General features: G+C 51.3%; 1 protein-coding gene across 6 annotated transcripts in view; it reads right to left on the bottom strand.

The window, feature by feature from the left end:
* Positions 1–6,513: 6,513 nt before the first annotated feature.
* The window catches only part of CHRDL2 (chordin like 2), a 30,412-nt gene continuing 23,124 nt past the window's right edge, over positions 6,514–13,801 (bottom strand). The window contains exons 9-13 of one of the 6 annotated variants that reach the window (XM_073216016.1): positions 11,675–11,848; positions 10,768–10,822; positions 10,570–10,683; positions 7,347–7,439; positions 6,549–6,670 (exon numbers count right to left, since the gene is read on the bottom strand). In XM_073216016.1, coding sequence (XP_073072117.1) covers positions 7,349–7,439; positions 10,570–10,683; positions 10,768–10,822; positions 11,675–11,848 — 434 coding nt within the window. In that variant the 3' untranslated portion in view covers positions 6,549–6,670; positions 7,347–7,348. Of the gene's footprint in view, positions 6,671–7,346; positions 7,440–10,569; positions 10,684–10,767; positions 10,823–11,674; positions 11,849–13,801 lie in introns of those variants that run through there. The other 5 variants (XM_073216018.1, XM_073216017.1, XR_012122574.1 and 2 more) reach the window with 5 other exon arrangements.

Below are 13,801 nucleotides of genomic sequence, written 5' to 3'. Positions count from 1 at the left end.
GGTGGTGGTGATAGTATAGGGCAGGACCACTCAGCCCCAGGCAAGAGGGGCCCCCACCCTGGGCCACTGGGGGCCCCACTGAGACCCTTTTTCAGCTGTGCACCCCTACCGTAGCACAGTGAGTGGGTTCAAGAGGGTGTATGCCTCCACTCTCCTTCTAGACCACACTCTGGGGACCCAGGACCCTGAAATTCTCTGCCCAAGCAGCCTGGGTCTGCTTCCAGGGCTGTGCAGTCCTTTCCCCCTGGGCTCTACTGTAAGACTGAAGGATAGTTTGCCCAGGGAGAGGGGAGAGGGAAGGTGGGCTTGGCTGAAACTTGAACATTGTTCCAGTTACTATTGTTACATAACAAATTACCCCAAAATTTAGCAGCTTAAAACAACTATTTTTTAATGGTGATAAATTCTACAGGTCAGGAACTTGGACAGGGCACAATGGGAATGGTTTGTGTTTGCTCCACAATGTCTGAAGTGTCAACTAAGAAGACTCAGTGGCTGGAGGCTAGAATCACCTAGAAGGTTCTTTATCCATGTATCTGATGGAGGATACTGGTAGATGGCTGGAGCTCAGCTGGGGTTGCTGACTGGAGCATCTGTGTGTGGCCTCTATGGAGCATCTATGTCTGGGCTTCCTCACAGCATGGCGACCTCAGAGTAGCAGGGCTTCTTACGCAGTGGCTCAGGGAGCCAAGAGCAGCATCTCAGTGAAGAGCAGTAGCTTCACCACTTTTTGTGGCCTAGCCATGGAAGTCACCAGCGTAATTTCTGTGTCATTCTATTGGTTACAAATGAGTCACAGCCCACCCAGATCGAAGGGGAGGGGACAAGGGCCAAACTTCTCAAGAGGAAGCGTATAAGCACTCTGGATATGTTATAAAACCCCCAAAGGCATGCAGACTGGGGTGTCCACACATGTGCATGAGGCCTCTCATGCTACAGGACAGAGCTGGAATGAGGAGGGCTGGGCCAAGAGCAGGAAGCCAGGGGCCAGGGTTGGCTACCCTTGAGCTTCCGTATGCTGGCAAAGAAATCAGAAAAGTCAAAAAATTCTATATTTGAACTTGGCCTTCCAGGTCATTAACAAAGTATATTTGTCAAGATAGAAAGACAGAACATATTTATTTAATAGTTTGTTAGTTTGATTTATAACTGTTAAATATTTAGAACATGATACGTAGGCTCCATTTGTTTTCCTGCCTGAGCCCTGCACTATGAAGGAGGTGACAGAAATGGCAGTGGTGGCAGTGGGAATGGCAGTGAAAATGGTCATGATCATCTCAAGATCATTGCTTATTGAGCACCTCCTGCCTATCAGCAGTCAGCTACACCTCACCGCTGTTGTCTTCGCCATCAGTAGCATTCTTCTCCCATTTCCGTCTTCAGTGGCATGTATTAAATGCCTTCCATGAACTCGGGGCTGGGAATGCCAAGATGACCCCCATGTGGTCTCCGAGTCAGGAAGCATACTGTCCTGTGGGAGAAAGGCTCAGGAGCAGATCATTGCAGTACAAAGCATGAGTCTGAGTGCAGGGGAGCATACAATGTGGGAGCAGCAGAAAGGACCAGGGAAGGCTGTTCTGGAGAGGACTTGAAGGATATGCTGGAGTACTATAGGCAGAAAATAGGGAAAGGCATTCCAGAATGAGGGAACAGCATGATTAGGGTATGGAGGAGAGGACACTGGTTTGGGAAATGGTCCAAAGTCATAGTGCAGCAGCCTGGGGAGAGGGATCCCTTTATTGACCATGAGTTTGCTGCCCACTCCCTCATTTGGAAGAACTGCTCTCTCCCACTCCAGTTATATGATTCTAGTACCTCATCCCTGACTACCCAAGTTTTATTGTGTACTACCCAAGATGGAGCCATCTGAGTCATTTTCCAGACTCTTTGTACTGGAATTGGAGAGGCGGATCCTTTGTACCCTACCTACTTGAAAGTTATCAGGATGCTGAGCAGTGCACCACGTGTTGTCTGCTTCTTGAAAGAGTTGGTTGGAAAGAAAGTACTGATACGTAGGGGGCAACAGAGAGAGAACATCCTGATGGTGTGAGAGTCTGTGATGCAGGTCTTCCTGGAGTCCAGATCCATCCCAGCTTAGGTAAGGCAGCATCCCCCAGGTGCTGCTGTGAGATATGGGGGAATTGGAGCCGCGCAAGGCAGCAGGAGCCTGATCCTGAAGGGCCGGAAGGAATGTGCCATCCTGATGACTGAGGAAAGGCATCCAAGGAGGGGCGTAATGAGCGGGAGACAGGATAAGATTTGTGTTTTTGAGAGATCATTCTGGGTTCATAGACAAGACTTGCTGGGAAAGGGAAGGGGTGGAGGGGAGAGGCCGGGTGCAGTATAACTGGTGAGAAGGCCGATCTCCTCATCCTCAGCCCCGACATCATGGAGTGGGGGGAGGGGCACACTTCAGAGTCAGACACTGTGGGCTCTCACCACAGCCCTAACTCTTGCTGTTTGACTTTGGGCACGTTATGTGAGCTCTGTTCTGTGCCAGGGACTGGGGAGAGACATCAGATGTCATTTGGTCATTCAAACAGCCTTGAGGGGTGCCAGAGATCTGGGTCCTAATTCCCATCCTAGAAGTCCTGAGGCAACTCCTTGTACTTAGAAACCCCTTCCATCCTTGCCAGCCTCTCCCAGCACCTCCTGTTCCTCTTCCATGAACTAACTAGCCCTGAGGCAGGAGAAGGCAGGCTGGGGGTGTCTTCCAGGGACCAGAGTGAGCAGAAGGGAGGGTGACCAGGCCTGCCTTGGAGACAGATGTCATTGTGTTTGATGGCGCCCCAGGCCTTCCCTCACTCCCAGGCCAGCCCTAAGCCACAGGCCACATCTTGTTTCTCAGAAATATTGCCATTTCCCAGAGCCCAAGTTCAATGGGGTATAAGAGGAGGTAGCTTCGCAGCCCCTGAAGGAGGAGGAGGAGGAAGCCTCCCAGGAAACCTGAAGACTAGGCTTGGCATCACCACAGGATGGTCAGGTCTGGTGGCCAGAAAGCTAACTGGGAAGGTCAAGTGGAACAGAAGCTCTGGGCCCTTGTCGGCTGTACTTGCCCCAGCCCAGACATGACCCCGCCAGTGCTCTGGGACCCTTCAGGACAGAGAATCACAGACCTGAGCTGGAATCCAGGCCCTGCCTTTACTGCTGTATGGTGTTGATTAGGTCACCTGAGCCTTAGTTTCCTCATCTCTGGGGCTGTCCTAGGGCTTGGATGAGACAATGGACGTGAATGTGCCCTGTTAACTAATGGCTAGGTATGTGGGAGGGGATGTTACCACTCATCCAGAGCCCAGCCTGTGCCCAGACTGGCCACCAAGCAGGACAGTGGATCCCGCAGGATTCCTTGTTGGGAGCCCCACGGGGGATGCTGGGCAGCCCCAGGAGGCCACCCCTTCCCTGTCTTGTCACACTCACAGGGAGAGCAGCCAGGGTTACGCAGCGAGTTAGCGGCTGAGGAAGAATGGTTGGATTTTGACTTGTCCCTAAACCTTCCCTTCCTCCATCCTTACTCCCCTTTCTCCTACTTTTCCTTCCCCTGTGAGGTCTCCTCATCACCCAGACTTGCTAAAATCTTTCCCATCTGGATAAACCCTTCTTCTGCATCCCATGTCCGTGGTCAGCCTCTGCCCTGGCTCTGTCTTCCCCTCCACCACCAAGGTTCTTCAAAGACTTGTCTGTTTCCTCACCTCGCAGACACCACCTGCTGCTCAGGACCTGTCCGTGCCTCCAGCCCTTCTGGCATTGCCCATTGCCACAGGCACCAGAAGCCTCCTATCTCCGAGGAGGCCCTTTCCAGACACCATCTTATTGGACTCTCAGCTGGCACCCTCCTGTGTCTCTCTCCCCTCCACAGTGGTTCCTTTGTGATGCTCTAAGGCTCTGTCCTTATGTCCCTTCTCTTGTTCCTCTATAATATCTCCCAGGCCAGTGTCTCCCATCTCCTGGCTTTAGCTATCACCTATAGCCAATAGCTCCTGACTCCCCACCTCTGGCCCAGCCTCCTCTCTAGACGCATAATATACTCAAAGGACTAGGGCATCTCCTGAGACTCAGCATGCTCGCAGCTACAATTTCTGGGCTCATCCCTGAGTTGCCATGTGAGACATCAGCTGCACGCTGCCCTGCTCCCTCTCCCTCAGCCCTACATCCAGTTCTCCATCCCCATTGCCTTCCCTTCCATCGCCATCGCTTCTCTCCTGCCCGGCATGGATGCCCATGGCAGCCTCCCACCTGGCCTCCATCTGGCCTCTGCCAAGCGCCATACTGCTATTCACCCAGTAGGCGGAGCCAGCTTCCCAAACCACTACCGGACCAAGGCACAGAAACCCTTCCAGGGCTCCCTGCTGTCCTCAGGATGAAACCAGAGCTTCTCAGCCATGTAGTCAGCCTCAGCTCCATTTGCTCTTTGCCTCAGATTTGAGTGTCCAGCAACAGTAAGCTGTTTGTGATTCTCCCTATAATGTGCTCTTTTCCATCTTTCTGGGTGTCTCCTCCTGTACTGTCTCCCACCTTCCTCTCCTTCCCTTCACCTCCTTCTAACTCCTGTTCTTCCTTCAGAGCCTGCTTATGTGTCCTTAGTCTAACCAGGGGCCCTCCCCATGGCCCTGTGTCACAGCCTTTAGTATTAATGGCATTGTGATGCTCCATCTCCTCCTCAGGACTTTGGCTTCCTAGGGACAGGCAGGGACTTTTTGATGTATGAGTTCCATACACTGTGTCAGTCCTCTAGAATAAGGCCTACCCCTGAAAAGTTCAGAAAGTGTTTTATGAATGAATATGTGGAAGGAGATAACAGCTTGGAGAGGTGTAAAGCCATGGGAGAGCTGCCTAGAGATTCCCACGCCACTCTGTGTTTATATACACAGAGAAGTCTGGACCAAACCGAGAGGTGTGCATGTGCTGAACATGCCTCCCATGGTGGAAATGGTTTGGGGTAAACATTACAGGCTTCAGATAAGCCCATTAGAGAAACTGGGAAGGCAGTGGCCTGCAACATCAAGAAACATGTACAGGGAAGTCCATTCCTGTCTTGAGGGCCCAGAGCTGCCCCTGATTACAGAGCTTGCCTCCAACCCCATTCTCCAGCAGAGACGATGGGCCACTTTGTCAGAGAAAGTTTCACTGAGAAACCGTCTGAGCTGGGTTGAAGGATGGCCAGAGTTCGCCATGTGAATGGCTGAGCTTTCAGATTCCTGTGCTTTAAATGTGAGATGCTTAGAACCCATCCCGAGAGTTCCAAAGTAACCCCACGACGTGAGCGAGCAAGGCTGGAACAGTGAGTCTTCTCTAGAAGACACAGGTAGCAGCTGTGAGGAGCTAATGTCTTCTGATTGAAGGGAGGTCCAGCCGTGTTCCTCAAACCCCACACTCTCAACCCAGGTCCCCAGGAGCTGACAGAGGGAGTTTAATGAGGGTGACACCGGTCCCAGCTCGGTGAAAGCGGCACTGGTCGGCTGCTTAGCAGACCTCTCAGACCTCAGCCAGCCGGGTACAAGAGCAGAGCCCGGGAGACAACAGCCAGGGCCCTCCGAGAGGCTGTGAGCAGCAGAACTACCAACAGGGCACTGATACCACACCGTCCCTCCACGGCTTCTGATCAGGTGGGGGTGGGAATGACTGATTCTGGCTACAGTGGGGAGGGAGCACAGGTCTGGGAGTCAGCAGGCTTCAGTTCTAGTCCTGGCTTCCCCACTCATCACTGTGAGGCTTCAGGGGAGACGCTGGCCAGTCCTGAAGCTCTGCTTCCGCCTCTCTAAGATGGGGTAATTCCCATACCATTCATGTGAAGTAGAATCCTGGGCATTAAGACATCTTTGAAATCGCAAGGAACTGTGCATGTGGGCAGGATAAAATTGTCTTTAATTGTAACTGTTAGGCCTTCTTCCCTGACTGTGGTCCCAGGGTTGGCAGTCTAATTGCCAAGTCTCGGAAATCCTCTAAGGTGAGAATATTTGCACTTATAATTTTGGTCACATGGAAAGGGGAGGGGTGCTACCCTGGAGCATGAGAGCTAGCACCCAGCTCCACATCTGCTACTGCCCAGCTCTGTTTCTTCAGGCAGATTATTGTCTCTCCCTACCTTCAGTTTCTTTACTGTGAAGTGTGGCTAACAATTGTAAGGACTGGAAGATTTGCTGGGAAAGGGCTTTGAGGCTCCATGTAACCCCCGACCCTCTGCTGGCTAACCAGAATGAGCCCCCTTCCTCGGCTTAGTGCCACAGAGCTCTGGGAGGGGGTTGCCCATAAAATCAGGAGGTGCCTTGGCTGAGGGCAGAGGGCAGAAGCAGCACAGAGGAGGGGAGATACCCCAGTGGCAGACAGGGACCTAGGCAAGGATGCTGGCAGAACTAGCCCTGGCTCTGGTAACAACTCACCATGCGGACAGTGGCCAGTCTCTGCCCCCTTTGCATCAGTTTCCGGCCCTATAAAATGGGGATAAGGGGGCCTGTCTTGCAGTTACTGTGAGAACACATCAGAGACGGGCTATGAACTCAGCAGGCAGGGTTGAGGGATGATGCAACTTCTCATTTATTAACATATAACAAGAAAAATGATAAAGCTCATATCAGCAATTGTTTAGGTCTTTATTATAAGGTCTTGGTTGCTTTGTTTGGACTGGCTGTGACCTTCAGCTCCAGGATCTGTGCTAGGAAGACATTCCAGTGACCTGCATGGAGGAAGGAAAAAGATTTAGGGGTGTGTATGTGTGCATGTGCACAACAGTAAGTTGTGGGAGTAACTGGGGTGGGGAAATTAGGGCAAGGAGGATGGCATGGGCCTGGTTTGGCACCCACAGGAAGAAAGGAGGTGGGTATCCCCATCAGATCCCGGCCCCCATATCCTGATCAGTTCTGGCACATGATCCTGCCTTCAACCAACCAGCATTTGGGGACTGGGCTGGCTTCCTGACACCTACTGGTGACACTCCCATCTGTGACTTCCTATCCTCCACTTGAAGCCCCACCTGGGTCCATCTTTCCCAGTGTAAAGCAAATTAAGGGCATCAGGAGACTGGTAGAAGGGTTTCAATGGGAACTGTGCCAATAGAGAGGGAGTTGGCAGCACCAGGCTTTGGGGGCTCAGACCTCCCTCCTCCGCAGCCCTGTTGCCCCCACCTCCAGGACCAAACTCAGCTGGCTCTGGTTCACCTTCCTGGTCCCAAGCTCTTGCCCAAGTTGAGAAATCTCTGGCCCAGACACCCACTGGATTCCTGTGCCGGGAACTGACGTCTGTGGCTGACCCCCGCCAGCCCCCCTCCCTGCACGGCTGCCTGAACTCCCTGAGAGGCCCAGCCGCTGGCCCTGCTGTCTTGCCAGGCCCCGGTCCTCAGCCTAGCGTCCCACCTTTATGGGTGCCCATGAGGAGCTGGAATTTCTGTGCCTCTTTCTGGAAGTTTTGCCTCCTGACTTTCTTGATCTGAATCAAGTGGAAGATTCCTGAGGGCAGAGATCAGGGCATGAGCAGGGAAGGCAGGGCTGTGTGACCAGTGAAACAGGGTGGCTTAGACACACCACGGACCCAGTACCCTCCCTCCCCTCCCCTATGCTGTCCAGACACCAAATCCTAAATGTCCTAAATATTTTGAATCTATTCTCTTGTTTCCACCATCACTCCCCCCATTCAGGCCCCATCATGGCTGGTCACCTGGGTCATGACACTAGACTTCTGGCCCTCTTTATGCCCCTCTAATCTGGGATCCTAACTGCAGTCATTCAAAAATATACACGTCACCCTGTCATTCCCCTTCTCGAACCTCCCATCACCTCTCTGCTGACCCTGCTCTGTCACCCACACCATCCTGCTGCCATACTACTCACCTGTCCTCAGTGCAGCGGGGCAGGAAGGGCAGGGAAGGGAGGGGCAGGCTGGCTGCTGGGCCCACATGGACCCATCAAGCTTTTCTCTGACACCAAAGAACTACAAGTGTCAGAGTTGTAGGCCCCACTTCAGTGCAAGGCTCAGACCACCCCAGCTCCCTGAGGGCCTTGCTTGTACTCCAGCCCTAACCTACTCAGAGTCCCCTGAGGGGCCACGTCTTTACATATGCTGCCTCCTCTGCTAGGTCTGATTGCTTTTACTTCTCCTACTGCCACCAGGTGAACTCCTACTCATCTTCTAGGCCTTTGCTGTGAAGTCTTCCTTGAACACCCCCCCACCCCCAAGATAGTTATAATTTCTCCTTGGCACACCCACAGCTCTTGGATTCTGTTTGTGTTTGTTATGTATTTTTAATGGGCTACCATGTGTCTATTCTTGCTTCTCCTACTAGAGTGAAAGTCCTAGAGGGCTTTTCTCTCTGGGTCCCCTGAGCCTGGCCCTCATTAGGCATGTAGAATGAATGGATGTGTGGATGGATGGATGGATGGATGGATGGATGGATGGATGGATGGATGGATGGACAGAGGGACAGATGAGTAAATATATGTGTACCCAGTCTAGGATATGCCCTGAGGGGGGAAATGAGGTATTAGCTGGATCTCCTAGTGTTTGCATCCTGGAGGGAACTGGCCGCAGGCACCACACATGGCACTGAGGCCCTGGGCACATGGGCTGTGAGGTTGTGCCAGCTGTTACCACCAGGGTATGAGGCCAGAAAGAACAGATGCGACAGCAGGGCCTTTGCTAGGTCAACACTGGCCCCAAGAAAACCAAGAACTGGCCTTGCTTTTGGGAATCTGAGTGGGATCCTGAGGGAAATAAACAGCACTGGTCATGGGACTGAGGTCCAGGAAGCCAGAAATGTCCACCACTGTCCTCAGGACCCCCCACACCGATGCTAGGAAGCAGGATGTGGGAGAGATTTGCTTGAAAGGCCCAGTCTTCATCATAAGCATGAGATGGAGACAGGGCCTTCTGCCCAGACCGGCCACGGCATAAACCTAGAACACAAGTTGGAGAGAAGGTGACAGGGCTGCGGGCAGGTTCCTATACTGTGGTCTGTAAAGCATGATTGAAAGAACTGGGCTTTGGGCCTGGAATCAAGGGCTAGCTTGAGGGTCATGGTTGCACCTCTTGCCTTTTGCCAGGTCTGAGGGAGGCTGCAGGCGGACTTCTTTCCTAGACAGGTGTGGAATAGAGGCCCCTGAGGTCCCTTCTCCTCTGAAATGCCATAATTTAAAAGCCCTTACCCCTAACCCACCACTCTGCTCACCTTCTGGGGCCCTGGGGTAAGGCTGTGGTAAGGCCTCACTTAGCCCAGGTTTTAGCATCTACCTGCTCCCTTTGTCTCTAGGCCAATTCTCCCCCTTCTCTCCCAGCCCCCAAGACCTGCTGCTTCCACCCCTCTGGGTGAGGAAACAGTGAAGGTTTCCCACTGACAATCAGACATTGGGAGTGTTTGTTTTGACTGTCACAGAAATGTCCACCACTGTCCTGGGACAAGGAGGTAATGGGGAGGCTGATGGAGCATTAGGCAACCCCTGGTGTCAGGATATTGGGGGTTGGGAGGGTGGGGGAGGTTGTTGCTAGCTGCAGGATGTAGAACCTTGCATTGTGAAGTTGAAGAGCCCCCCCCCCCCACCTTGTTCCTTTTCTGCTAGGTCTGGTAGCAATGAGATTGACCTTGAGCTATGATAACATACTCTGCCATGCTAAGGCACAGCCTTGGCCTTCCTCAGACACCTCCCTAGAAGCATAAGTGATGTGCCACTCTGTGAAGGCAGCACTGGGGACAGTCAGGCCCAGGTTTGAATCTCTGCTTTACTGCTTAAACTGTGTGACTTGAGCAAGTCATTTTGCCTCTCAGACTCAGTTTTCTTATCTGCAAAATGGGGCATTAATACATAACCCTCAGCTTTCTTACATGGATTAAATGAAGCACATTATACATAGTGCCTGTTACACACCAATCAGAGCACAGGGCCTATAAGCGTAGTCTGTGAAGCCAGCGTTTAAAGCTGTTGCTGCCTCTCTGCCTGTAGTGTGCTCCTCTCACCTTTTAAAATCCTGTCCAGCACCAGGCCATTTCTCCACGAAGCCTTCCCTGACCAGCTCAGCTCCCACTGAGCTCCCGCTGCATGCAGGCCACTAAGCCACGAGCTCCTCAGGGCAGGGGCTGGGACTAGTTACACTCTGTGGTCCCAGTGTCTGGTGGGAGTGGGGTGAGGCCTAGAGTAATCAGGCAGCCAGCACCTGTTCAGGGACTGATGGAATCTCAAGGTGCAAAACAATTAAAAGGGTCACTGAATCTAACTCCTCAGATGCGGCAGAATCCCCACCCATCCCTTGCTTGCACACTCCTGTGAATGGACTTGCTTCCTCCCTTCATTATGAGAAGGCTTTAGGTATGAGAAAGGGCTTCCTCTCACTGGCTGAAACTTGCTTCTTTGTAATTGTGGTTGATGAGGTGGGATGAGGAGGATACTGACATTGTTGGTGCCTACTATAGGTCAGAGGTTGTCCCTATGTTATTTCATTTAATCCTCCAAAACCCTCCTCCCCAATTAACAGATAATAAAGACCCAAAGAGGTCAAGAGATTGCCTAAAGCCACACAGCTAAGAAATGGCAGAGCTGGGATTCAAACCCAGGTCTGTCTGATTCCAAAGCCCCTCCTTGCTGTTCTGACCCTTGCGGTCCCTCTGCCTGGGGCAGTCCTTCCAAGCCATGAAGCCAGCAGTCCTGTCCCCCTGGGTCTTCTCTTCTCCAGGCTGAACAGCTTGGCTTTCTTCCTCCATTCCTCCTAGGACAGGGGGCACAGTAGAGCAGGGAAGGAGCCGCATCTGACGTCACAAGACAGGGGCTCTAGCTCCCGTCCTCCACTTACTGGCTGTGTGGCTTTGGGCCAGGTACTTCACCTCTCTGAGCCTCAGTTTCCTCATCTGTAAAATGGGGATAATAATACCTAACTCTCAGGATCATTGAGGATCAAATGAGATAATGAATGTGAAAGCACTTTGTAAATTCTTTATAAGTGCTTCACACATTCGTTGTTATTATCATTGTCATCATTCTGGTTATCAGCCCATCTTCCACTCCCAGTCACCCCAGCCCAGCCAAACCCATCAGTAGAGAAAAGTGACCTTAGAGCTAATTCAGCTTTAATGGTTTTAGTTTCGTTTACTCTACCCAGGGGGTCTATGCTTTACCAGAAGAGTAAGGAAACTAAACTCTCAGCAATTCTCTTACCAATGAAAACTCCTTTGGAGCTTCAGTTAGTGACATGAGCCTATTCCTGTCGATTAGGGTGAGTTTCTCACAGAATGAGAAATATATTCTGATGTCAACTTGTCTTGGTGGGATAAAATCCACTAAAGGCTGAATGAGACTGGCTCCCAGACCCTCCTGCTTTGAGGATGCTGTGAGGGCCGACCTGCCTGACGGATTGCCCCTCACAGGATGCTCAAGTTCTCCCAGTCACATCTCTTTCATCAGGGTAGGCCCTGCTCTGCCCTGGCTCATGCAAGGTGCAACAACCCCCTCCGTCCAGGAGAGGGAGCACTTGGAAGTCTCGGCATCTCAACAGTGGGTGAGCTTATCAGAGCTGTCGGAGAATCACAGAATCACTGTCTCTATCTGTCTTGGAATGGGGACTCTTAAGCCTGGAAGGGTGGAGAGAGGCAGGTCTTCCTGGGCCAGAGACACTTGATTAACAAAATCCTCCTAAGACCTCTGGGGGGGCCTGGAGCACAGGAAAGGGGGGTACACCCAGCTGGGAGTGGGCCAATGCTCACCTTTTACCAGCTTCCAGAGGAAGATCTCCACCTGCTCAGAGGTCTCACGTTCAAAGGCAAAGCGACGCAGGTTGTCTGGGCTTGGAGATATTGACGTGTGGACGAGGACCCGGCCTGGTGCCTTTGGACACCTGGTGGCATTGATCTCACTGTGGCCAGGGTCTGCCTTGTCCTCTGGGAAAGACAAGGAGCTGGTGACTCTGTCTCTCTACCCTTGCCTGGTAGACCCAGGAAGATGGATCCTGCTCTGACATCCCCCTCATGGCCTCTTCAGGCCTTGGGAAAATTTCGGTGCCCCTGGGAAAAACAGAAGTAGCATCTCCCCCATTCTGCTACACTAATAAACATATCAGAAAACTTCTCACTATTCAGGGCCAAGCTCACCTTCCACCTCCTCTAGGCAGTCCACTTAGAAAAGCTTAGCCCACCTTGTTTTCTCTGACCCACAACTTTTAAAACCCATCTTGCTTATGCCTCCCACTCATGCTCTTAATCCCATGCTGCCTTGCATTGCCTTATAGTGGTTTCACATGGTTATGTTTTCTCTTCAAAAGAGATCCACAGGGTGAAGGGCAGGAGCCATGTCCACCAAGTCTTTTGAGTCACTCGCACTGCCGAGCACAGGCTCTCAGTGAAACACACAGGACGAAAGGCTGGGAGTGCCTAAGGGATGATGGCAGCTACGATGATGATGGTTATGGTGATGGCCGTGGCAGTGATGTTGGTGACTGTCAGGGAAGGGAGGGGGTGAGGGTGAGGGTGACACACACACACACACACACACACACACACCCTCCTCCTCCTCCTAAACTCTTACTAGTTGTGTAATCCTTGAGATGTCCAGTGAAGACCTGTAAGGCTACAGTCTCAATATTTGTAAGGGGAAATGGACTGGGCTGGTGGTCCTGGTGTGTCTGTGAAGAAGCCCAGGTGTGAGCCACAGCCAGTCTTGAAGGGAATTCAAGTTGAACCCCCACCCCCTCATGTGTTCCAGGCACCATCCTGTCATGCTCCCTGCCTGACTGTGTCCTAATAGTGTATTACTCTGATAAATAATAGTTATCCCTTATGTTTGGATTTTGATTTACAATTCATTAAACATTTTCATCAACTCTTAGGCTTTGAAAGGCAAAGGATCTTGTCTAAGTTCACAACAGTAAGTTAGGTAAGGCAGTCAGTAAGCAAGCTAACCCAAACTCAAATTTCCTGACATTAGATTCTGAGAGGATTAGATTAGATTGGAGATTTAGGATAATTGAAGCCACTCAGCTATCTCATTTGTAAAATAACTGAGCAATGAGGATTACATACAGTATGGGAAACCACAGTCCAATGCCTGGCACTGGTAGGTTCCTGAGGCATATTTCCTTCCTCTTTTTCTTCCCCATTCCTTTCCTTTCAGTTTTGCCAACCCAGCCCTCAGGCCAGATGTGGTGAGGGCACAACCCCGGCCCGAGCTTCCTACCCTGCCTGCTCTCCCGCCAGGCTTGAGAGAAAGGTCCTGTCCCTCGCAACAGCTGCCACTGATAGTCACAGGCTCCTCATCTCAGTAAGACACTCTGATGTTTTCTTCTGCACACTCGTTAATCTTAGAGTCACATGACATTGTTGGGAGAACTCAGCTGGCAGGTTTGGAAGCCTGAGATCTATCTAGTTACAAGCTCTGCTACTACTGTGCTGTGTAACTTAGGAAAGTCCCCTCTCTTCTCTGGGTCTTAGTTTTCCCATATATAGATGAGGGGGTGAAGGAAGACTCCAGTGGTCAGGAGCATTGTCTTTCGAGTAACATAGACCAGGGTTCAAATCCCAGCTCTGTCAACTTACAGCTCTATAACCTGGGACAAGGTACTTATCTTCTTGCTCTGTAAAGTAGAGATAGAGACACTTGCCCTGATCATTGTGGTGAGTATTCTGTGTATTCATGCATGCAAATACCTACAGGACACATGATAAGGCTCAATAAACATTGGCTATTCCTCTTCAAAGTCCTAATATCCTAAGATTTCATGACTTCATAGAATCCAGAACATTATTTGATTCTATGTATGTCTGAGAGTCTCTGAATTTGGTACTGTAACTTTAGATGGTTCCATAAGGCTTCTATTTTATGAGTCTGGCATTTTCTAC

Source organism: Manis javanica, chromosome 11 (assembly GCF_040802235.1).
Source record: "Manis javanica isolate MJ-LG chromosome 11, MJ_LKY, whole genome shotgun sequence".
NCBI lineage: Eukaryota > Metazoa > Chordata > Mammalia > Pholidota > Manidae > Manis > Manis javanica.
This window is presented reverse-complemented; position numbering and strand designations above follow the sequence as displayed.